Here is a 25,948-nt window from a genome sequence, read left to right as displayed (position 1 = left end):
TTTCTGCAGTAAGTTCCCTTGTTTAAGGGAAAAAGCTTTTCACTTTGTGGATACTCTGAATGAGTCCTTTTCAGAGGTTGCTAAAGCATTTACTGGGTCCTTCAGTTTCCTGGATGCAGCAGCAAATAGTAAGAAATGCGGCATTGAACTGAGTTAGCAGCCCTTCTCACCACTGTTGTTCTGAGTTCTTTAAAAACACCTCAACCTTGTATCCGCTGCATTACAAATCCAATAATTTTGGAACTGAAGATGAAACTATTTTTAATTCTCCAATTAGTTGCACTGCTGTTTTCTGTGCTTGAAGATTTCAAAAATATTCTCCCACAGTGCTTGCTTCCTCTTTACCTTAAGTCAGGGAGTGCCTGAGGAGTGATCACCTAGCTCTTGCAAAGTTTTTGAAAAACCTGTCTTGAAAAGGTGAGAATGAAAGTTAACTTCTAGATCTCTTACTTTCTGGTGAGAAGACACCTATCACAGTGGTGTCAACAGCTGGTTCCCTTGTCATCATCAGTGCCTTTCTTACAAAGCTGGGCAGGATGGGGAGCTGCAGGAAGCCTTGACAGGTTCGGGATTTGTGTTTGAGTTTGCTCAAATGGTAAGTCATTTTTGGTGATCAGCTTGATATGTTTCTGCCTGCAAGGAGGCGCATTTGTATTTTTCTCCATACCTTGTCGATGTCTTGTTTCATTGGGAGAAATAAGGCTTCACTGAAGGTAGTGGGAGAGCAACAAACAAGTTTTTAAATGTGCTCTTAGGCCAACTTCCATCTTCACATTATCACATCAAAACGTTTGGCTGGTCTGTGATTTAATATCCACAGTAATTCATCCAGACTTGTAAAGAAAAAAATTCTGGTTATAGATATTACTAATTGCTAAGGTGATTCCATGGATATACATTCTTTCAGCTGATCAACAGGAAAAAAAAAATCCCCAAAGCTTTGAGAATTAATTGAAAGCATACACAGCAACATTTAGCTACTTCAATATGTGTGGTTGTATTTCTTGACTGGCAGCCTTAGATTGATATTTGCTGTTCTTCCAAAAACTACATCAGGCTACAAGACATCCTCTTCTTCGGTGGGTTGAATCCTCAGTCCGCCACTTACAGTCCTATCAATGCCACGCATACACACCTGCTGTATGTACTGTAAAACCATTAGGCTGAAACGTTCAATCAGTGATGGCTGGTTTTAGAAAATGTAGGTGAATTCACGTTCCTGTGATCTTTTCAGACTGATGGTTACTCTGTAGTAACCTTTGTAATAGTTGAAAGGTAAGGTAGCACATGTGACCCACGATGATGAATCAGGTAACTTGCTTTATTTTCATTCTTATTGCAACTGCATAAATTGCTCTCTTAAGAATACAGCTACTTGAGGCTTAAGTAAAAGAATAATGTTCGGGTAAATTGTCTTTCTCCTTGTCCAGCTATTGCCCCGAGCTGCTGCTAAACTGTCCAGATGTTAATGATTAAAATACTATTGGAGTCTTCTAGTTTCATGTTAGTACTTTGTGCAAAATGACACTGATTTTTAGAAAGACTAGCCAAATTCACAAGTGAAAGAATAAGAAAAAGACTGTTGAGTATCACATCTAAATACCCTTTCTTGTCACTTTTACTTAATATTCCATTAAAAATTCAAGCAAATTTCAAAACAGCTTTTTAGACGTTATGCAGCCTAATTTTATGTTCAGAACAAAGTAATTGGATGGCAGTCATTTTTTGTGCTTCAGGGTTTTATTTGTAAAGCAGCACATTTTTCAATTTTTTTTTTTTTTTTCAAATGTGCTTATGCCAATAAACATTTTAGTGATTCCTCACACTTAAATTTTTCAGCTCTGGGAAAGTGTGTCACATCCTAGGCTAAGTGATTAGCTCAGCCAAGGAAATAAAGTTTTATTGTATCTGACTGAGTTTACCAACAACTATTTACATGTCATGCTTATGCAAATAATCTAGAACTGAGCAAAAGAAAAAGGCTTTTAGCGTCTGTTGGAGTTGAAATTCACCTTTGATATCCTTAGAAGTTTTACAGTTCGTGTGTTGCTGTTTCTTGTAGCTGAATGCTGATTGTGCTTCATGAGGACAGGGTAAATCACAGAGCTGGGTCGTGCACATTGCTTTGCTCTGTTGAGTTAGCCGAGCTTCAGCCTGTTTGGCTGTGCTCAGGCACTTGCATTTAAAGCTCAGTACATGCATAGTAATTCCACTTAATTGGAAGGGACTACTTGCTGCTTGTATGCCTTGCTGAATTAGGTGCCAGACTGCTTGCTGCTTGAGTGCCTTGACGACTGACTGTAGCTTTTCTGGTACAGTTACAACAGCAGCACATAGCCTGTGCTGCTTTTGGAGGGCAAATTATGCCAGATCAGACTTTTTAGTGATGTCACTGAAATCATGCTAAAGCTTTTGAAACGCATTTTCTCATTGAGAAGTAAATCCTACAAAGACTCTTATGACTGTAGCTAATCACAAGCAAAGGAGTGTAGATTGAAGTCTTTACATAAACTTTTTTTTTTCCTTTTAGGTTGTTAAAATTCCCAAAGCTGAAGTCCCAAATGAATTGCATACATTTAACTTCTACGTGTCAAATGTTGGCAAAGATAGCCCTCAGGGAAGCTTTGACTGTGTCCAGCAAACTGTCTCAAGGTAAGTTTTACTTAACATTTTCTTTCATGGCAAATTTAAGTAGATTCTGTGGCTTTATGCTATATGCTCAAACCTTTAACAGAGTCGTGCTCTTAGTGATGAGCTGCAGTTAAAAAAAATAAAAATAAAATACCTAGCAGTAGCCTGATTTTTTGCTCATTATATATAAATACTTGCTTTTACATAGAATTCTTTAGGTTTTGCTTTTAAAGAGAGTAGCCTTTTGATTGCTTTCTCACCTCTCAGAGCTATTTTTAAAAGCATTTGGAGTTCAGTATCATCCAAGCTAGACCAGATCCATTCTCCAACCATATGTAAATATGATTATAGCTGGCAGCCTGCTAGGAGGCCAGCCATGATGGATAGTTGTCTTATTTTAAGAACCACATAACTCAGTGACCTACCCATAGCTGCATGACCACCACGTTTCAGAACCCAAAGGCAATACAGCAGCGCCTTGTCCTGGTTCGTTTGAGTCAAAGTGAACAGTGTTAGGGTCTAGCTAACAGCCCAGCAAGCTCTGTGCTCTCACACCTGGCTTGCCTCAGCCCCTGGAAGAAGGCATTCAGTGTGGTGCTGGTGGGGTCGGGGATGCAGAACCACTGCCTGTCCCCACGCGTTTGCAGGAAGCTGCTGGCAGAGCCTGTGCTGAGCAGGGAAGCTGATAGCAGACAGCCCTGTGTGCATCTCTGAAAGGGGCTGCTCCTCTTCTGGCCGCAGAAAGGCTCCTGCACTTACCTTGGAAATTGGGGTTTGTCGTGGTGGAGAATTTACCAGCATTATGAATGTGAGCAGATTGAGTAGCTCTCTGCCTAGCAGGAGACCTCCGAACGTCCTCACTTCTTGTGCTAGTTCTCTCCTAGGCAGTGCAGCCTTTCTGTCAACTCGTGCAGCTGGTGGGACTGCTGAGAGCTGAACGCTTCAGCAGTGGACCTGGGGAGCCTGGGGGGTTGCCTTTTGGTGTGCTTTTTTTTTTTTGTTTTGTTTTTGTTTTCCCCCCTTGTTTACGCTGTGTCTGCAAGGAGCCAGACTGGCTGCTGATGCTGGCACAGAGTAAGCAGCAGGGGTGAGTCCTGCTTGCTCTCCCCTCTTCTGTCTGATAAAAGTTGTGTGTGCCTGGTGCGCTGAGGCTGCTGCCAGCTCCTGATTAGAAAACCTGCAAGTGGCCTTCAAGAGGGCCATTGAGGAAGACAGCTCATACTCCTGAGAGAAATTGCTTCAGGGTCCTTGTGCAGGCAAGCCTAATGTGTAGCGGTCCTCAAGTCCAACTCAAGTGTTTCACTGAGCATCTCTGTGGGCCCTTTGTTTGTGAAGGAGCAGCTTCTGTTAAATTGAACTGAATTCATTTTATAAGAAAGATTAAATTTAAGCTGCTTTAGGTCTGAATAACATGCCTAAGTAGTTTTAATGTGGTTCTGCCAATCTATTTTGAAAGCTTGTTTGAATTAGATTTTGAGTTCTTTTGTAGTCAGCTCTCAGTTTGTTGGAGTATTTTATGTAGAATCATTTAAAAATAATAATACAGAAGGGACCTTCTGCTCAAGGCAGGTCTGGCTTCAAAACTTGCTCAAATTCAGAAAATCCATAGCCCAAGGAGGGGAATTGCACTGTGTCTTCTTGGTTAGTGCTTAGCAGCTCCCATAGTATCAGCCTTTTCTCTGAGGTCTGAGCTGTGCCCCATCTCTTCTTCTTTGAAATATATTTGGGACAAGCTGCTATGGGAGCTGTTCCATGCAGATGTCTTGCCCAGTGGGGCCCTTTCTCTTCTTGAACTTTGTTTGGTTGCTGCAATCCAGGGAAGTGACAGCGAGCCACATGCACTGAGCAGCACACAATGCTTCGGTGCTGGTGCTGGTCCTTCTTAGATGAGTCCCTGTGATGGGTAAAGCAAATGGGCAATGGGTAGAGCTTGCACTCTGGGCGGCAAGAGCAATCTCTTTCTATTGTACATATGCTGTTCTGGGAGCAAGAAACAATTCCAAAAATGTAGCTCTGGGCTCCAGTTGGACAGAACCGTAGCTGTATCCTGAATATTCTCAGTGGCTTGGCTTTGTCCAGTCTTGTGGCTGTCAGAAACAACCTGGTAAGGTAAGAAGCTAGATGCTGAATGTTGTTGCTCAACCTCTCCTTTTGGAACCTTAACTGGGGAGTTTCAGGGTTGTTCAAAGTGTTTCAGGCTAGATTAGTCTGTCAGCCTCTTTCTGGACAGTGCAAGTGCTCTGCTGCACAAAATACGTGTTCACAGCTGTAATCACTAAGGTTAAATTAAGTTGCTGTTAGGCCGTGGACATGCTCATCTGGATGAGTGTGAGTGCATTTAAACTGATTCAGGGCAAACAAGAAGATGGTTTTGGGGGAAAGCCACTCTTCACCTATTTTGCAGCTTCTGCCAGCAGCTCCGTCAGTGAGATGCTGCTGATGTCTGTGGCTGGTAGAAACACGAGGCACTTGCATCCCAGAGGACTGGGCCCCTTCAGAAACCTGACGTCTGAGCTTTACTGAGGAGATGCCACACCTGCCCTCTCATTTGTTCTGTTGTACAGGGCTTTGTTTGAAGTGTCCCTTATAAAATACAAATCCCCAGAGTTAAACCAACATTGCTGTCAAATGCACAGGGTCAGCAAAAAAAAAAAAAAAGGACAACCTCTGAAGGCAGCAGTTAGTGGTGACAGGTAGCATACAGGCTTTGAGGGGAGGTCTGGCTTTGCTGTCTTGAACCTCAGGGAGACGTGGGCAGTCACGAGCAAGTTGTCGGACTTGGGCGGGCAGAGGAAGCTGGAGACTTTCAAATATGTGCTTAACTAGGTGCTGAGCATTACTCAGAAAGCCTCGAAGGCATAATGTGCAGGTAGCTGTTAGGATGCCCATGTAACTACTTCAGCTCACGTAGTAATTTGAGTAGTTTGCTGTAGTTCTTAGTACAGCCACTCATCCTATCGTGAGCTTGCCCCTCAAAAGTGGTTGTACGAGAACATTGTGATTACATTGACAGGTAACATGGATAAAATTTGGGCATTGGGCATGCAGAGGTTATTTGAAACATCTATCAGCTAGCTGTCAGAAGTGAAAAACATTTTTCTCTGCCTGTTAACACAGGTGTTTAAGTTTCTAATACAACCATACTTCTGGACTTGAAATAGTGCTTGGGCTCATTTTTTTTTTTTTTTCAATGTTTTTGTAGTTCTGGAGTCTCACAACTGAGTTGCCTGGGATCTGTACAGAATAAAATTACAGTATGTGCAACAAATGATTCCTATCAGATGACCAGAGAGCGCATGACCCAAGCAGAACTGGAATCACGCAATCGAAGTGCAAAGTTTATTAAGCCTGGTGGACCATATTTAGGTATGGTTGTATTTTGTTTTCTACTAGATGTCTGTAAGTTTTCAGTAACTATTTCCTTTGGCATGCTGTTGGCAAGTCCTAGTTTTAGGTGGCTCACTCTCACGTCGCAGATTTAAAATCTCCTGTTGCTGCGTTCAGAAGTTAGCTTTTTCCAGCCTCCCCAAAGCCTGCCAGCCTTTTCTTCCTTGTTCCCATATTGCTGGGCTGGTTGAAATTTTGACTGTTGAGCTTTTGAGGGTTTTTCACTCCCCATGCACTTACATCCTCTGTTGTAGTAACTAATGTTTTTGTTTTGTAACAGCACTCTTGACTACCTAAATACTGCACTAAACCATCACCTGAATTTGAAATGTTAAAAAAAAAAAAAGCAACACTGACGAAGCTTGCTATACAAATTCATAAGCTTACTGTTTTTTGCATATGCTGATGCTAATTAGATTTATTTTGTCTTCACCATGAATGAGCAACTGTTACCATAAGACTGTTTTTCCATTTTAAAAAAAAAACCAACTCTCAAGACAAATAATGCTGGTTCCTTAAGCAAATTGGCTGCTTAAACAGACCCCAAGTGAAAGCTTTAAGTTAAGGAAATGGGGCCTGAGGATGGGCGGCAGCAGAATGACAGGATTTGGTGGTGCTTCTGTTTCAGGCTGGCACAGGCGAAGCCCAGGTGGGACAGGCTGGGTGCTGCTAGAGCACAGAGGGTGGCTTTCAGCATGCTTTATATGGTACAGGTGGGGGTTGTCACTCGTGGTAGCAGGTGGTTATGTTTTTGGCTGATTGTTTTTAAGTGATTCAGAGACACGACTTAAGCAGGTGCTTGGCTGAATGCTACTTCCACTATCTGCTGTGCCAGGAGGCGCGCATCTAAATTGGTTTTACCTTGTCACAACATTTGGAATGCATTCAGGAGACAGCTGGCCAGCTCGTGGTGCTCTGAAAACGTAATCACATGTGTTTGTGTGGTTGGCTTTGTTCTTGGCAGCCAGGAGGGCAAAGTCCAAGGGCAGAAAGATCATAAAGGTTTGGCCTGCGCTGGAAATACATTTCTACAGTTCCTGGGGACAGCAGTAATCAGCACAGCTATGTACTGGTCTCTCCCCTGTGACTCCAGAAATTTCCTGAATTCCAAGCGTGTCTGACGGAGGAGAGGTGGAGCCTCGGGTGTTCTGACACATCCTCGTTGGCCTCCCTCATGTACCAAACGTGACTTGCTTGCTTCAGAAAAATGCCTCACATCCTCTGGCGGATTGCAACGTTTTTTTACTACAATAATATCACGTTTTATATTTTTTTTCTGTTCTATAGCAGGTGTTATTTAAAAACTGAGTAGAGAAGTTGAGGGCTGTTTCTGGAAAGCTCAGATCCAGGTTGGGCGCTGTTACTTTTACACTCTGGATGCACTGTTTGCAAGCACTTGCATTGCTCCTCCGGTTGAGAAACATGCCTCTTTGTAGCTTGATCCAAAATGCTGAGCAGGCTTTCTTTTTAAACTTCTCTGGCATGGTCCCAAGAAGTGTTAGGTTCTTGATATACTGTTTTCTGCCAAACTTGATGACATATATATGAGCTTATGTAATAAGAGGGGGGGTAAAGATTTCTGTATAGAATGAGTGACTCAGGTGATGAACACCAATTGCTGGTAGTTTCTTTAGGCAGTGGTGCAATTGTTTCTGTAGACTTGTCTTCCTAGGCACTCTTCAGTGCTTAAGCATAAAACTGGAAAAATAATAAAGCAGCATCTATCTATATAAATAAATATGTAAATTTTCCTATCACTCACTTACCTGTTTTTATTGTATTGAATAATATTTTAATTCTGAACCTGATGCATCTTTACTCTCTGAATATGCCAGTGGATCTTAAAATGCTAAGTAAATACATTTTTAGAAAAATCAATTTCCTTGGCTACTTTGAACATCCCTGGTAACGCTTTTTCGTTTTATCCTTAATTTAGGAAAAAGAGTACAGATCAGAAAAGCACCACAAAACGTTTCAGATGCTGCGCCTGAGAGGAAGAGGTCGACACCCATAAACCCAGCAAATACGATACGGAAGACTCATGCAAACAATACTGTTTCTCAGCGACCGTATAGGGACAGGGTGATTCACTTACTGGCACTGAAGGCTTACAAGAAACCAGAGTTACTTGCTCGCTTGCAGAGAGATGGTGTCAACCAGAAGGACAAGAATTCCCTTGCAGCTATCCTGCAGCAGGTCAGATCATGGTTGCCAGCATTTTTTTCTCCTGCTGTTCTTTTAATCATAATTTAGGGGTATGTTACTCCCATATTTAAATGAGAAAAATAATAAACACTTTAAATAATCTTCTCCTCATTTCAGTGTTTCAAACGGCACTATGAAGGGTCCTCCAAATGCAAGCCAAAGTGACAGAAGGAAAGACTAAAAGATCTGGGGGGTAGTTTTGTTTTTCTAGGATGGCAGGCAGCAATTCACTTTTTTTTCGCTTTGTTGTTCCTACTGCCTTTTTTCCCCATGCTTTTCTGTTGCTTGGACTGCTGAACCAGCTAATTGAGAGTAACTAACTTTACTTTCTCTCAGTTGCTTGAAATAGATCATCACAGTACTTCATATTTGTTGTGATGAGTTTACGGGGAGAAGTCAGTAGTCAAGTAGGTTCGTGTTCCACATGCAGTTTGTGGCCTGTATGTGGTATGTTGGCTCCTCTTGTGACCTGTTGTGGACTGCAGTCCGTTGAGGGGTGTCTCAGCTGTCAGTAAATGAGAAAGGCAGTGGTCCTCATTCGAGCAAAGGTTCTCTTTGCTATTGTATGAATTCTGCTTCTGTCATTCCTGCAGGGTTTTTTCTTATGCAGTAGCTTTTCCAGTGCTTCTCTGAGTTAAGTTCTGCTGGTGTTTCTTCATCATGTTCATCAAAATCACCAGTAAGCCTATGGTGTTTTACAAGGTGAAACTTGTAAATTCTGTGGTCAAGAGTGACACTAATTTTTCTACTCAAACAGTTCTGAGAAGGCTCATTAGGATATAATAATATGCAGTGGATGCTGACTTTATTTTTTTAATACTACTGGTACCCATAGACTGTGACTGAGTTATGCAAGTATATGCAAGCGTAAGCCAGGAGCATTTTCTGTCTATCTAGGATAGTTTTGAAAACTACTACAGTGAGTAAAATTTAATATTTATGCAGTTGGGGTTGTTCCTACACTGAATTTTAAACACTGGTTGCTCAAATACGTAAAGTATTGTTTCTTTGTTTGCCCAAAGCAGTGGTAGTTTTTGACCTTGAAGATGTGCAATTTAACAAAAGCTGCATTCTTACTATGAATTTAAATAGTTAATTTCATATTTAAGTTGATTTTAAAAGTCCAGAACTTCAGCTCTCTAGACTAAAAAAAAATTCTCCTATCCCATTACTTTTGGCAATGTTTACAAGAGACTTTTAGAGTCTGAAGGTACTAGTTCGTATTCAGAAATGATCGTGTTAGCAGCACCATGAAAAACCTTGCTCAAATTTTTCTTGTCTTTGTAGCCAGTTTTAGTGGAATCTAATATCAGGAGCCTAAACTTGCTAAGATCTAACATTCACAGTTTCATTCTCTGAGAATATAGCTTTAATTCAATTTTTTTAACAAATGGTTTAGTTTCTGGGTGTCTTGGATACTTTTAATTATTTTTAAGCAGGGGACACTTGCACACAGACACAAATTAGTAGCATTTATTTATAGTGTATTAAAGGATAAAAAAATAAACTCAGGTCTGAGAATAAGTCAGAAAGTGCATCAGAAAATAAAGCATGCTTAATCCACTAACACATGTAAATCCTTTTTTCTTTGATCATCGGCATTTATAACTTTTAGTAAACGCTGGGGAGAAGAATATAGTGAAAGCTGCAGAAACTGGTGGTCGTTTTTTACAGAGCGATTGAACGTTTTGTATCAGGCAAATGGACCAATGTTGTTTTTCTTTTCCTCAAAAATTTAGAGGAGGAAGTCTGAAACAGCCCTTTGGGTGGCAGCAGTCCTGAGGTTTTGCTAGTTAACTTTGAGTATACTTTGTGTTTTTCTTAGGGAAGATATTTTAACACCTCACTTGCAGGGGCACATGACTTTCTCACGACAGTGACTTGCTGCAATGAACCCTGTGTCGGCAAGAGGAAGAGTATTTCTGTGCATCTCTCCTGGAGCACTAAATCTTGGTTTTAAAATAGAAATTGTTAGATATGGCCACAGTTACCTTTTTTCATCTGTCTGCCTTTTGTGTGGCAGAATAATCCATCTTTGTAGTAAAAGTGCAGTTATCCTGTAAGCCTGTCCAACAGAAAGCTGTAGTTCCTTGCAGCGTGCAGTCACTGGGGAAAGAAACACCATTCTGTTTACCAGGCAGGAGATGACAAATAAGCTGCTCTTGCTCATTGAGGTGGTGATGGAGATGCTTGCCCAGGAGCAGCCGTGCACCACAACTGCAGTGCCGTGGTGTCCTCCTGAAGTGGAACAGCTCTGAGTCTGCACCTGGGGATGTGCATTCTCTGCTCCTTCACAGAAAATAATATTAAAAATCAGGCCTGTCCACATGCTGTACCAGTGAAGACTGGGCAGCTTTGGCATAGCTTGCCATGGTTCTTAGTGCTGTATTAAACTCAGTGTTACGTTGTGCAGATAAATTTACATGAGCATGTTTCATATATCCAAAATTGACCATGTTTTTGAGGATCAGTGCGCTCATTATATGAGAATGACTTTGGTCTTCACCTCTAAAATCTAGAACACTCGTGCTTGATTTTGTTTTCAGTGATGATTTAGCTCTGCTTTACTACTGTGGCTTGTGTTGAAGTATAATGGACTTTTTTTCTTTTATTGATGTCTGCCTGTAGGTAGCCAACTTGAATCCCAAGGATAACTCTTATACTCTGAAGGATTATGTATTTAAAGACATTCAGAAAGACTGGCCTGGATACAATGAATTTGATAAACAGTCACTGGAATTAATACTTTCTAGGTAAGTTTAGTCTCTAGGGGAAGGAAAATAAGTTTTGGAAACTTTCATCCGGGAAATGAGGAGTGTGTGTTTTCCCAGTAATGAAAGAATTATGACATGGATGTTTTTGCCTTGTAACCTGAAATATGGGTAATCCTTACAGAAGAGTAAATTCATCTCAGAATACCACCAGCACCAGTCATTTGGAATCTCCTGTAACTTCTAATAAAGATGCTGCAACAGCTTCTCCTTCCCAGGTATTTTGTGGCTTTTTAACATTATTTACAATGTATTATGATTTAACTGGCTTTTATATTGGAGTAAAAGCTGTAATGCAGAGCACTAGTATTGTCTTTATCATATGAAAAACTGAAGCTCTTATTTCTAGTTGGTCAATTACATTTTTTTTAAAGATGGTTGCACTGTCAAAGACTTTAAACCGTATGCTCACGTAGCTCAAGAGCTGCTATGTTTATTAAAATCTTCAGGAAAAAGCAGTTCCTGAATACATGTTATCTTGTAAATAAGCCTAGATCTCACAGAAGCTATCCACGTAGTGTCTGAATAGTCGAGGCATCAGCCTAGCATGTCGCTATCAATAGCACACTGACCTTGCAGGGAGCTTGCCTGTAGAGGCTGAACTTCTTGGCTACCCATTATTGTTACAGTCACATACTTTCTGATTAAATACTTAATAGTTTTGTATTGACACATAACTTGATTATCTTGGTGTGTGGGAAGGTCTTCTGAAAATCAGACATACAAGGTTTATATATATATTTATATAAATATTTGTTACACAATTGCATACATTCAAAGTTCTTTGTGAATATGGTACTTACAATACATCAAACCTGCACGAACATCCTTGTGCTGCTCTTTAAATATAATGCTCAAAGTCTAGAATAAGGACAAATTGCCATAGCAATCTACTGTTTGAGGGAATGTTTTTCTTCCTGGCATCATTTAAATACTTGTTATGGTGCAGGGTAAAAGGCAGGTCTGGATCAGTGGGAGGTACATCAGCCTTTTCCCAGCCTTTTCAAACTTAACATACATACGTCCTGTTTCTCTAAAAATAATAAAACAGGACAATACAAACTCTTTAGAAAGTGCTTAAAAAACTCCATATAAAACACACTGCTTTACGGAAAAGCACAACTCTTTCTGTGACAGAAACTGCACGTTAGTAAGTGCAACCAAAACTTGAAGGAATTTGGTTTTGCGAGCTTGTGTGTGCATAACAATAAACGAGAGAGGACCTGAAGCCTCTCATGGTTAAGGTATTTTAGTGCTGCTCGGAGCTGCCATGGTCAGCCAGGGACCTGACCTCCTCGTCTGGCTGCAGCCTTCTGCAGTCTTAGCTGTAGGCTTGGACAAAGAACTTGAAAAACCATAAGATTAAAAGCTAAGAGTAAACAAGCTACGTGTTTAGCTGCATCAATTTCTTGCTGGGTGCCATTGTTTTAGGTGTGGGATGTGTGTTCAAGATTTGCCTGTTCTTAGACACTTTTGCCCAGACCGGCAGCGAAACTGAGTTCTGCTAATCTGTTTTATTTTTCAGAAACGCCTCTGGGATTCTGACTTCATCGACCCCCTGATGAACAAGAAGCCGAGGATCTCTCACCTCACCAGCCGAGTCCAGCCATCCTTTGGCACCCAACCTCCTGCCCCTGCCAAGAAGGCAGCCCTGGCCCCACCACCAGCCGACGCGGCGCCCGCCCCGCTGCCCCTGCCCACTGCGTGCACGCCTGCCTCCAACCCGCCCCAGACCGCCAGCTCCAACTCCCCCAGCACCCCCAAAGGGCATGGGACCCAATATCTGCCCACAGACAGCATCAACCAAAACAGCAGTAGCAACTTCAAGGACCAGCAAGAAAAATATACCTCTCGGACTCCCTCGGGAACCCCAGCACCCGCTGACAGTCCGTTGGAGGATCATACTGTGCCGGCAGGAGAGGACGGCATGGTTTTGTACAAAAAGTCCAAGAAGAAGGCCAAAAAGCATAAAGAGAAGGACCAAATCAAAAAGCAGGACACTAGGAGTGCAGGCGAAAATGAGAAGGACCTTGAAAAAGAAGAAACTGCCAACCTGAAAAACCCCTCCAGTTTGGAGACAGATGAAGGTACCCATACACTGCTTTTCCTAAATATTGCATGGGTAACTGTTGCGAAAAGGTGCTGGTAAAAATGGGGGTGGAAAGGTGAATGGTCTGTTTTCTCCACTTGCTCTATATTAAGTCCCTTCCCATTATCCCTCACTTACAATCATGAATTAGGAAATCATATTTTTGCCTGCCATTGCATTACATTTTATCTTTTAGTTTTAAAAAAAGAAAAGCCCCAAAACAGATGCTGAGCTTGTTCTGCTGGAACCTGAAGTTAGGCATATATTTAAGAATTCTCACTCTGCATTACTAAAATGGTTAGAACAAAGAAATATTACATGGATTCCTGTTGGACTGTAACCCTTTAAAAGGAAGGGCTAGGTGCTAGAAAAACTCAAGTAATAGATTTTTTTTTTTTTTTTAAACTTGACTTCCATGAAACCGAAATTTACTTTTTTAATCAGCAGGTTTTAAAGCCTTTGCTCTAATAATGTATGATAGAGAAGCTTGTCAAATATATGTATTGCATACTATTTATTGAAATGCATATTTACTGAAAGACATGGATCAGAAATAAATGTATTTAATTAAGTATTACAAGACAAAGTTCATGTTACTCTACCTTTTGTTGGGTTTTCTAAAACCTGTGTAAACTGGAAAATGGTTTACTGGAATTTTGGTTTGAACACTGCTGTGTGCTCTTCTCCATTTTAGCCACAGAACCTACTACTTCAGCGAACTAGAAGTCAGGTTTGGCCCTTGCCTATCACAGCCCAAAGGAATCTTCAGAGCATGCAGGGTGCCCCTTTGAAGGATTGTGTGTGTACATAAGTGTGCTTTGAGATGGTCTTTTCACATTTACCCTGGACATACTGCCCAGTGCCCGCAATGTGGCATGGAATTGCCTTGGAAATAATTCATGCCTGACTTTACAGACATGTGAACATCTTTCTCCAGACACCAGTAACGTAATTCTGAATGGCTAGGGAAGTAAGGCTAGGGATCCATATTACCCTCCAAGTTCATGCTTATGTTGAAGTTTTCAGATGGGTCTAGCCATTTAAGCAAATAATGCTCGAGCTTTTGGAAGTAAAATGCTCACAGCCAAATTGTTCACAGAAATAGTATTTTTTTTTTTTTATGCTGAGGTTATGTTACTGTTTTGCATTTTTCTCAGAATTTATTCTTATTCCTATACTATTTTCTACCATACTTCCTGCTTTTAACCTGTGATAATATTAAAATTAAAACTAATTCAGTAGAACACATTTAAGTCTTCCTGTGATTTTGCTCAGCTTACAGCTTGGTAAAAATGGCTGAGCTTCGGCAGAAATACTGTGCTTAAACAGCAGTGATGTAAGATAGTAATTACAATAAAGGATTGTGTGTTTTTTAAGCTTCCCAGCAAACCCCAAATGAAAGGCAGGCAGATTACGAAGATACTGAACCGTACTTCCTGTTCCAGCTATTTTTCTTATTTGTCAAAAAGACAAATGTGTCTTGAAATGTTTCTTTAAAAAGAAGGACTGGAGGTTGAATGTACTGTGTTTTCACAATGCCATCTAAAAGAACAAAAGAGCAATTTACAAGTGCAAATAACTTTCAACCCCGGTATTGCCACGTTAATTGATGAACAAGTCTTTGTTGCAGGTTATTGAAGCCTGAATGCCAGTAACCCATACACAATGCTCTTGACTTTCCTGTCTACAAGAGTGCTGAAATTGAATCCAGCTTTGGATATCCAAAATGGGTAGGGAAGGAGGGACAAAAAAGTGACATGAAAAGAACTTCAGCTTTCTACTCCCTTTATTGCCATGCTCAGAAGCCTGGGTGTTGGTATATATCAAACTCTGTTCTTTGTGTGACTACATCTGCTGCTGCGTAATTTGAATTGCTGTGCAGATGCCACATCATGTCTTGAAATAAGAAAAGTTGACCTCTGAGTAATAGTTTGGTCATGCAGACCCTGTAGAATAAAGTAGCCATGCCCTCTTTGCAAACTCTGGTGCTGCCTACTGTGGAGAAGGTCTTGTGAGCACTATTATTAGTGCATAGAGCTTATTGCCAGTAATTTACTGTGAGAATAAAACTAAAGGATTTTTTTTTTCCAGTCCATCAGGTCGGTACTGTTTAGCTCTATTAAAAAGCTGTTTATCATGAGCATCAAAATTCTACTTTTCCACAGGAGTTAAAGAAAATTCCACTGCCTCCACAGATACTCCTTCATCGACAAGTGAACTACCAGACTATTTCATGTGAGTAAAATAATAATTAAGCATCATACCACTTACAGATGATTTTTCAACTACTTCAGTAAAAACTCTAGTTTAGCTACAAAACTGAAAAATTACCAAAATATAATTTTACGTTAATGACAAATTCCTTTAAAATGACAATTTCCTCTAAAGGAACACTTTGATTTAAGTCAACCAGCTGCCCTATTTGAATACCCCTAATTTTTGAAGTCTAAGGCTGTCCCTTAATTATTTTGAGGGGGAAGAAGTATTAAGAACGATTTTTAATATGCTTTAGCAGATAAATAAAAATTAAAAAATTCACTCTTCCTGAAGACCAAAATGAAAAGCCATATGAATTTGTATTGCTTTCTGTTTAGGGGTGAGGCAATACAGAACAAAGTTTGAATGCTAAATTACTCAGTACATGAAGTTTAAACACCTGTCCTGTGTTTTCACTACTTAGTACATCTAAAGTACATCTGATTAATTGGAAGCTACAGCAAAATAACCAGTTTCACCACAAAATTGTAAAACAGGGGCCTAGAGATGGTCATGAAACCTCCATTCAAATTTAAATTCTAGCTTCTTAATTATGACTACAAAAAAAAAGTACAAATGTGCTAAACTTGTATATGAAACATTGCATATCTGCAATGATTGGGGTATTGCACTCTTTACAAATGAAGAAAGACTTCCCAATTGAGTTTAATTTTAGCTCCATAGCAGATTGTCACGTCAGATGCCCCAAAATTAAAATTCACTTCCTATATAATGAAAATTTTCGTACCACATTGCAATAAGAAGTACTGAAGAGCTTGCTTTGAAATGGCGTAACAGTAGAATCAGTAGGTTGCCTAAATGCTTTATTAAAATACTAAAAATAATTTTCTAGAAGAGGATTATTCTTCACATTGTGACACAGAAATAGCTTCTGCATATTTAATGCAGCCGTGCGTCGTGGGCAACCTGAGGCACTGTGGGGCAGCAGTTTAATGCTTCCTGCGTTGGGCTGAGAATTCAAACACTTAGCCAGCTAGGAAGGGGATGTCCTCATAGGTCTGTTCAGAATGGAGAAGGCCCTGTGAAGCAGGTGAGGGTAGGTGTTTGTCTTGTTCACAGTGATTGGGAATTAGTTGAGGTCAAGAATTTTGACATAAGCAGAGTTGCCGGTCTGGATTATAGGAGAGCAAACTTGTAAACTACTCAGGGAACTAGTTAGCAGCATCCCTTCTTAGAGGTCCATCAGAGCTGGTTAGTTTTGAAGAACCACCTTTTAAAAGCCCAGATGCAGGCAAACGCAGTGTGTGGCAAGTCAAACAAGTGGGGCTGAAAACCAGCCTGGCTGAACAGAGAGCTCCTTGAACTAGGGCAGAAAAAGAAAATATATGCCCTCTGTATGCAAAGTCAGGCTTCACAGGGAGAGTGGAGAGCAGCAGCTCGCATCTGCGGGGAGAAAACAAGAAAGCCAAAGCTTGACTTGAACTGACACTTGCCATTCAGTTAGTCCTGAAGTGGCCAGGTGGTGGGACTTGATGGTCTCTGGATTCTGCTCTGTACTATCCAAACACATCCAGGCACATCGTTACACCAGTCTGGAGTCCACTGATCGCTCTCTGTTATTGCCAGGCACAGCAGGACAGGTGTCCTTTGTTGTTGTCTCCCTGAGACCTTGCTCTTTTCTGGAATTGAAGTTTCTCAAAACAACACTTCTGGTGTTTTGTCATATAATCAGCTTGTTGCGCCTAGTACATCCTGCCAAAGTGCCCAGGCCTGTGTTTGCAGCTCTGGGCAGACACAAAGCAATCAGTTCCTAGCTTCTAGGAGAACAGTTAATTCTTTCCTCACAGAGGTAAAGAAGGGCAGAGGGCAGCAATTAACCCGTTCCTCACAGCACCTGTCTGATACTATGAAATGGCTTTGGTGTACACTCATACACACGCTTGGTTTTTTTTCTTTTCCATTAGGAAATACATAGCTATAGTCTCTCATGAGCAGCGCCAGAGTTACAAGGATGACTTCGATGCAGAGTATGATGAATACAGGAGTTTGTATGCTCGGATGGAGAATATCACCAGGAGATTCATGAAGCTTGATGCACAAAGGAAACAGCTTTCTCCAGGGTCCAAGGAATATCAGGTAAAGCAGAATAAAACCACACACGTTTGTTTGTCTTTTCTCTCATCTTTTCCAAAAGTCCACATTCTCAGCACAGGCAGATGCTTCAGCATAGTAATCCATTAAATTGTATTGACAAGGTTTTAAAAGTTCAGTGTTCAGGAGAGACCAAGTGACTGGTCATATAGCTGGAGTTACCAGATTGGCTGTGGCTTTGCTAACTCTGCCCCACAGCATCCCAGTGATGTGCTGCTATATTGATGAGGGAGAAGCACAGAAATATGGAGAACAGCAGCTATAATCCTTGGGCTTTGCTGACCAGCTGTTTTCCATTATCTGAAGGAATATGTATTTAACTACATGTACTCAAAAGGACCTACAGCAACAAACATATTCAGCTTCTAGGTGGCTGGCCCAAACCCTAGCTGAAAATTTTAGCAAAGAAGGGTACTAGGAACATAGCATTCCAGTTTTTGAGCCTGGGATGACATTGTTTGAACATGCAAATTTCATCTGTTCAGTACTGGTATTCTTTAATTCTGTGTGCATGGTGAGGGTTCTTGGTAGTATCTGGCTACCCTTTATAAGCTTTTTTTGACAGATTGCAAATGTATTTGAGAGTAGAAGGAGTATTTAAAAATAGTTAGTACTGCTTGGTCAGACAAATGAGAGAAACCTTGCAGAACTCACATATGTGGTCTGACTCAGTGTGGACTAGCTCTCGTAGCCTCACAAAACCCTGCAAGGAGTTGTGTAGCCCTTAATTGAAGACTCCACCTAACTGAGCTGTCTGTGAACACAGGTATTTTACAGTGGCATGAATGACTTCACAAAGGGAATCTTCAAACACATTCTCTTCTTGTTGCTTATTTACAGGTTTAATTGCAGATCTGGGCTGTTTCCTAGGTTTGTTGGTCTGGTTATGGTTTGTTTGTTTGTTTTTTTTTTTCCGTACAGGGGAGGGATGGCTCTTGGATAAGAAAATATCTTGAGTAAACCTTTGCATTTTTACTGCTTTACATAGCTGCATTTTCTATTAGCAATGAAAAGTTCTTTATTATTGTCTTCACTTTTTTTTTCCTTGAAGATCCTTCATGAGGAAGTCCTAGAAGAGTATCGAAAGGTACAACAGGTATGTGTACCACAAGCTCTGTGGGAGTTAGAAATTGCTGTGATGGGCTTGAGGCCATTTTTAAGCAAGGGACATGAAATACTAAACTCAGAAATATTTTCATGCCCTAATTTTCTTTTTATCTTTACAGTCTAGCCCCAACTACTATGAAGAGAAATATAGATGTCAATATCTACATAACAAGCTGTCTCATATTAAAAGACTTATAGGTGAATTTGACCAACGGCAAGCAGAATCATGGCACTAGTCTTCTGCTTAGACCAGAACATGTGAATGAAAAGAAGCTTATTTATTTAAAATTCCAGATGAGTTGCTCTAAGATTCTAAGAGGCTAGAACTTTTGCATTACAAAAGTTTCAGTATTAGTATACTTGAGTTGACTACTTCTGTTGTTGGTGGTGTTGCTTATGCATATTTGAAGCTGCTTTTCCTGGTCCCTTCTTTTCTTCAAGACTTATGTTTATCCATTGAAATCCATCTTATTAGTAGGTGCTGGGATCCCAGCACATCTACGATGAAGTTGTGCACATTTTAAGAAAATATTGTAGCAAACTGAAGTACTTTTGGATAAATATAAGGCTATTTTTCTGACCTTTCTTGTTAATGCAAACTCTTTGCCTTAAATGGTAGAAGGTTTAGAAATTTGCACAAAAAAAAAATTAAAAAAAAAAACAAAACAAAACACATTGTTTTGGAGGGTTAAAGAGGCATGTATATAAGTGCTATATACAGCCCATACTTGTTACAACAGAAACTCATCACTGCAACTCAAACCCCCCATTGCAATGGTTGCCTTAAGGTGTTTGCTTGTGTGTATTTAGTGTAGCTAAATTATTAGCTACACTGCTTCCCACTTCGCTGCAGCACCTGGGAAGCACTACGTGGCCTACCAATGTCTGGAAGTGTGTGCCTGTACTGTGTGAGTGCAAGAATGTGTGGGTGTGAGCATGTGTGATGGGGAATAAAAATTAAAAAAAAAAAAAAGCTGCTACTCTAAGTAGGCCAAACGCTCAGGTTAAAACAACTGACGAGTGTTGCTGTAGGTTTTTTCCTATAAAATTGCTACTTCTTTTGTGGAAGATGAAAACATTTCCATTTCAATAGTTTGTCAGCTTTATTAATGTTGGGAAAATTGATACTTTACAAAAATTAAACAGATATATAGTTTTGGGGCAAGAATATAAAATTAAGCATGTAGGTTACCTATTTATATACTGCTATAAAGTATTTTTTGAAGAGAGATATGCAAAGAAGCTATTGCCTACATGAAATGTATATTTAAAGATTTTTTTCCTGGGTGCCAGGAATGTAACAAACAGATGTATTTAACTATGAAATACTGTGATCACCAAACAGCACAAACTTTCATTTCATGCAGTTTTTGGTTTATTTTGATTTAAACTATTGCTTGCTTTGTCATGTGAAAACACAGGTTATCTGGTCAAAATAGAGCAAAAATCTTTGTTTGTTTTATTGTTTTTGTCTCTTAAAAATGCTGCCAATTGAAAAGGGAAGCATTATGTTTACAAATCTGGTTTTGGAATATTTGCCAAAATTGTGGTAGTATCTTTAGTAAACTTTATCTCCAGCATAAAAAAAAAATCATGTTGTGTGTCACTGTAAACCAGAAAATGTTTGAGAGTTGCCAGAAAATATGCATTCAGGTAAATGGGGATATGAATTTTTGCCTTAAATTTGTGGGTTCAGATGCCTTCCATATGTGAAGATGAAAGAGGACGCAAGAGGCATCTCCCCTTCTCTTGCATGAACACTATACTTCTGTTACGTATTTTGAGACCAAGTTGGCGCTGAGTCCCTTGGCTTATACTGCACATTTCAAATGGCAAAGTGAAGGGGAGACCTCTTGCTTCCCATCAGCAGCTGCGTTCCTTTGGGCTCAAAGATGGAGCTTGGTCTTGAGCATGCACGCAGCAGTGCCCAGGTCTGAGTGCAGGGGCTGCTAACTGCACTGTAGCTGCACTGGACGGCTCCATTTCAACCCAGAAACAAAGCAGCTGCTCAGATTAAAATAAGGGGAAGCTTCTGGTATCGGGACCCACCCTGGCAGTGCTCTTTATCTAAACTGTATGCACAGATCTGACTTTAGCTGCCACTGTGGTACGTGCAGTGCTGCTCTACAGCTGCGTTGTTACCATTCGTAGTGCTACCACTGTGTAACTGAGACCCAGTGTCGTTTACTAATTTTTCTCCTTTTACGAGAAAAAGATTGATCTGTATTTGCATGCATCTTCTGGTTTACAGCCTGTGTATCTGTTGCTGGGGATTATTGTACTTGAGAGGTCCACTGCGTATCATCATGAGACCTGACAAGCTACTGTAACGACCTTAATTGAAGGTTTTGCCCATTTGCATCGAGCATTTCTTAGGCCTTGCAAGTATACCCAACAGCCTATGCAGATTTACAGCACTGTTTTGCAATACATATCTCTTGTTTCCCTTGAGCTGTCGTTCCTGTTCGTCAGATGCAGAGAACTCACTGAAGCTGGGCCTGTGACTGTATTGCCTGTCCCACGCTCCATTGCTGTCCAGCTCACTCCGAGGAACAAGCACTGGGGATAGTGTTGTCTTGGCTGGGGTTACAGCAAGCCCAGAGCAAACAGTTGATGTAGAAAAGGGGCAGCTGCATGTGCTCCTGCCTGGCTGGATCTCACTGCGGCTTGAAAAAACATGTAGTCAAGAGGCAGGCATCAGCCTGTCCAGATGAATGGAAAAAAAAAAATAATCAGAGGAGGACTGTGTTCCAATCTTGCTATGGTTTTGGGGAGGGAATCTATGCCCAAAGAAAACTGTCTCAAAACAGTAGCTCCAAACTATCACAGGAAGCACATCGCTGTTGACTGCTTCCAAGCCTTCATTTGACCTTGTCAGTTACCAAAAAGTAGTAATACAAATGTTTTGCAAGTGTTTTGTGAAACACTTGGGTAAGTGGTAGAGGCAAAGTTGCTTCAACAGGTTTTAAACAGGATTCAGGTTAAGGTGTCGATATTGTAACTTTGCTCATACGTTAGCTTTTTTAAAATGGTGATGTTACAACCAGTCTTTCTGGATATGTAAATGTAGATTCGTGTGAAGATCTATGGCTGCTTTGAAGTATGATTCTTTTCATAAGTTTTGCTTTCCTCTGTTTGTGTACCTGAGGGGAGAGGGATGTGGGCAGCAATTCCATAGCCACCTTCTGGGCAAGGATATGGAATTGTCTCAAGGAGGACAGCATCTGGGAACATGAAGGCTTACAGCAGGGCTGCGAATCCCCCTTGCTGAATTGGAGAGTATTCTAAAACTTTTTCAATCGTTTCTGTACCAACTGTATTAAAACTGTATGTGAAAGACCCTGGGGCATTTTTGTTAATGAACACTCGAGCCGTTGTTGCCCCTCTGTTCTGCATCAACTTAGGTTCAATAAAATGTTGACTTTGCAACACTGAGGTGTGGGCCTGTCCTTGTCTGGGGGTGGCTCTCCCGGGGTGTGTGTGGCCTGTCACCTTGCCGCCATGCTGAGGGGCATGGAAGTGAGAAAAATGCTGCTGGAGAGCAGGAGCTGCATTCTGCCATCCTCGACTGAGCACCCTGCTCCAGTCATCTTCTGCTTCCAGCTGGTCTCCCTTCTGTCACTCAAGGGAACATCTGGCCTCTTCCTCTTCCCTTTCCTCAGCTGCAGCTGACCCCTGATCCTTATTTTGTTATGCTGAGAGCAATTCCTAACCTGAAAGAGCAAGATGTTCAACATGCCAAAAAAATAGTGTCTGGAAAACTGTCAAAGGCCACGGGGCTTTTTTCCCAGCGCTGCATGGCCAGAGGTGAGGAGGCAGCGTTCTTCCAGGTCTCGCTGTTGGCTGAATTTCAGGCTCTTCTGCTCCAGAGCTTGGTTGCCTGTTGGTCAGTAACTGTTAGTACTGGACACTTGCATTGCTCCCCACAGGTAATTGTTGTTTACAAATGCAAAACTGATGCATGAATGAAGGGTTTAGAAGCAGGTATTTTTACGCTGGCTCACATTTCACTGTGCCCTTAAACTGCTTTTGGGGTGTGTAAATTCTGCACGTGTAGTAGTCCTGTGCATTTCTGGCTGCCAAAAGCAAGACAACACCCCTCCAGAAACCACACACTCTTTAAAACCCTAAAACCTGAACACTTCTGAAGTTCTCGCTTTGTAACTTACTGCATTGGTGACTTTTCATTTAGCACGTGTAAAAGCTTAAATTTTGATGACACACACAGATGTAGTCATGCTTTCCATGTGGAAGGAGGACTTCTGGTGCAGTGGTAAGCCTAGAAGCAGCACCAGGGCTGTGCCTCGGCCTGGCGCTTAGTAGTGCATTGGGGAGCTGTGATTCCTGCTCTGGATCTGCCACTGCTGGGATGCTGAGCTGCCATCAATGAACTGCCTCAGTTCATTGCTTGGAAGATAATTGCAGCATCAGAAAACAGCTAGATCGTAAGATGCTGATAAGGCCTTCATCACAGGAAGCAGCGTGTATGTATGTAAAAAGACACCACAGTCTTTATCAATATCTCATGTACAAAACTGAGCTCCTCTGTCTCGCACAGATAATGGGGCTGCCATGGTTCAGGCTCTTTTGGCTATTTTTTCTTGTTAGCTGAGCACTCATGGATGCTTAAAATGTGATTGCTGGTTACACACGCTGCCTGCCTGTAGCCAACACTCCAGCCTTCATCCTGAGCAAAGACCACTGAGAGCTTCGTGTGTTCATCTTCACCTTGACATCCTGCTGGGTGCTCAGCAGGGATGGGGTGAGGTTGACAGACCCTACACACTTTCCCTGGCCTTGAAGACAATGAAGTGCATGCTTTTAATATACCCGTTTTATTAGTATAAATGTTGGCCACTAGACACACCTGGAAAAAAACAAACAGAGAACACCTCTTCAAAGGAAAGCCAAAAATGCCTGGGGGAAAAAAAAAAATAATAAAAAAAAAAAGTGAATTAACTACAAGCCTGTAAAACTTTGACCAAAAGCTTGTCTTTCAGCCCATGAAAAGGACAGCAAACACTATGTCACTTGCCCTCCCCTATCAGCCCTTACCCTGCTACCGCTGCTGTGACATGGGCCCGAGCCAGCCCCGGGCAGCACTGATGGCTGCAGCACACGGCTCCAAACCAAGGCTGCCTCCCTCTGAAGCATCCTGTCCCCTGTGAGATTTCTGACCGTCCGTCCAGCTCTTCCCACAGGAAACCACTTGCAGTCGCACATTTTTGTCAGAACACCGTCAAAATTTCACCATGCAGGCTTTTAGGGAAAAGAAGATGAGCAGGCTCTCATGGGCTTACGGGAGTGACAGCGTAGATAAGATAACGCAGACTTAACAGGGTCCCGGGCTGAAATGCCACTCGCTCTCTGAGCAAGTGGAAAAGGCTGACAGGCAAAGAAAAATGCAGCGAGACTGGTGTTGATAAAGCTGCTCTGGGTCCAGGGCTGTGCCAGGAGAACAGCAGGATGAGAAGGGCGCTGCAAGGGGCTGGAGACCGCTGGCGGTCCTGCAGCTCAGCAGAAAAGGGACAAAGTGCTTCCAGAGCAGCAAGAGGAAGGTGGCCCCTGTTTGTGGGCAAACAATGGCAGTTTTTCAGAGCACGCGTGGTGTTTTTTCCCAGCAAAAGCACCCACAGCAGCATCTGGAGCTGTACTTCCCGACTCGGGAGCTTTGTGCACACCCCAGGTCACCGTGGTCGCACTGCCCGGGCAGCCTGCTGCTCACATCCCAGGCTCGCCACCGCCACGCCACCGCACCCAGCTAAGGAGCAGGGCGTTGCAGGTGCCTGCTGCCCAACGTGATACGTCCCCCTGCTCGTATCAGGGGCACACTGTTGCCAGAGCGACTCTCTGGCTGGAGTTGCGAAACTCTTTCCTATTTGCCAAGCCAGAAGGAGAGCAAAGTATTGTGCAGTCACCAGTCGCCCAGCAGGACATTCAGCCTCCATGCCAGAGACCTGAGCTGTGGGAATCTTCATGGTGTAAAGTAAGGGAAGCACAGCTACAGAGAGAGAAACAGCAAAGTGTAGGATGTTGACCTCCGAAGCCCTGAGTAAGGCAGCACTCTGCAGAGGATCCCCATCATGGCACTAGAAAGCAGTGCACAGTACAGGCCCCTGATAGCTCCAGCCTACATGAGCAGAGATCACCTACGGGAGAGGCTCAGACATCTACGGAGGTGCCTATTTGGTTACAGGATGCCACTAACAGTGGCGCTGGGTGCTGCCCAGTCTTGTTCTCTTCCCATAAAAACCTTGCCCTGGGGGACAAGCAGACCGAGGCTGTCCCATCTCCCTTTCTTGGGAAACCCTCTGCAAGCTGTGTGCAGGGCATCCAACACACCAACACTCACCAGCCGAAAGGCACAAGAGGAGGAGCCGCCTCTGAGTTGTGACACAGGGAAGTGAGGCAGCCCCAAGGAGCCAGCGGTGCCTCTCTGGGAGTTCCTCGCTCAGCACTTCCCAGCGAAGGGGCCGGGAGCCACATGGGCGTGGGGAGCAGACATCTCCTCATCTTTTATCTCAGTCTTTCTGAAAGGCTTGGAGTCCTACTGGCAAGCGCTGTGGGCAAGCAGGCATATTACTGCATGGAAGATTTCCATCCTCTGCCACTATCAGCCAGCATCTTGCATAAACAGGTTCTTCAGATTATCTGAAAAGGTGCACGATCCTTCTATTTGCTGCAGCTGCCCATGAGCTGAGTATCACAAGTGCCTTCCAGAAACACTGCATTTTTTTCTTCAGTTTCTGCAAACTGCTGTTGACAAAAAGGAATTTGTTACTGACCATGAGTTCACATTTTAAATAACCAATTTACTCAGAATCTACTCTTATGCTTTTCCTGATCCTCCTCTTATATTAGCAACAAAAGCATGCATAACATAGGGTATTTTTGCCTTCTTTTTTTTCTGGCTACATTGTTTCTTCTGCTTTTCTCTTCCTACTCCCACTGCAAATAAAAAATAAAAATAAATTATTATTATTAATAATAATAATAATAATAATAATAATAATAATAATAATAATAATAATAATAATAATAATAATAATAATAATAATAATGTGTCCTTGCCGTTTGCAAGTGTTTTAGCTGAAATGGTGCCGAGAGAAAAGTTAAAACAGGAGGACAGTGATCCCAATAGCCAATACCACACTTGTTTGTGATTCAAAGAGGGCTTATCTTGATTGTCTGTTGCTGCAGCCAGCTGGAAGTTTGCTTGTTCATTGATCTCCCTGTGACCACATTAATTAATGAAATGAGCTGAGGGCCAGAATTAGAAGCCACAGTTGTGATGAAGCACATGGAGACGTGTTTTTACATTGTGAATTTTCTCTGGCTGACAAAACAACACGCCTTTGTTGTTGGGTGTTTCTGCTATGAAGGCATCTTG

General features: G+C 41.8%; 1 protein-coding gene across 7 annotated transcripts in view; it reads left to right on the top strand.

Moving 5' to 3' along the window:
- Positions 1–21,293, top strand: part of ELL2 (elongation factor for RNA polymerase II 2) — a 39,907-nt gene extending 18,614 nt beyond the window's left edge. For 3 of the 7 annotated variants that reach the window (XM_082783192.1, XM_082783190.1, XM_082783194.1), the window contains 10 exons: positions 2,531–2,652; positions 5,834–5,997; positions 7,955–8,214; positions 10,852–10,976; positions 11,119–11,212; positions 12,520–13,081; positions 15,249–15,318; positions 17,265–17,436; positions 18,503–18,547; positions 18,678–21,149. In XM_082783192.1, coding sequence (XP_082639318.1) covers positions 2,531–2,652; positions 5,834–5,997; positions 7,955–8,214; positions 10,852–10,976; positions 11,119–11,212; positions 12,520–13,081; positions 15,249–15,318; positions 17,265–17,436; positions 18,503–18,547; positions 18,678–18,794 — 1,731 coding nt within the window. In that variant the 3' untranslated portion in view covers positions 18,795–21,149. Of the gene's footprint in view, positions 1–2,530; positions 2,653–5,833; positions 5,998–7,954; positions 8,215–10,851; positions 10,977–11,118; positions 11,213–12,519; positions 13,082–15,248; positions 15,319–17,264; positions 17,437–18,502; positions 18,548–18,677 lie in introns of all 7 variants that reach the window. The other 4 variants (XM_082783195.1, XM_082783196.1, XM_082783191.1 and 1 more) reach the window with 3 other exon arrangements.
- The last annotated feature ends 4,655 nt before the right edge of the window (positions 21,294–25,948 follow it).

This window comes from Aythya marila, assembly GCF_965140915.1.
Source record: "Aythya marila genome assembly, chromosome: Z".
In the NCBI taxonomy this organism is placed as follows: domain Eukaryota; kingdom Metazoa; phylum Chordata; class Aves; order Anseriformes; family Anatidae; genus Aythya; species Aythya marila.
This window is presented reverse-complemented; position numbering and strand designations above follow the sequence as displayed.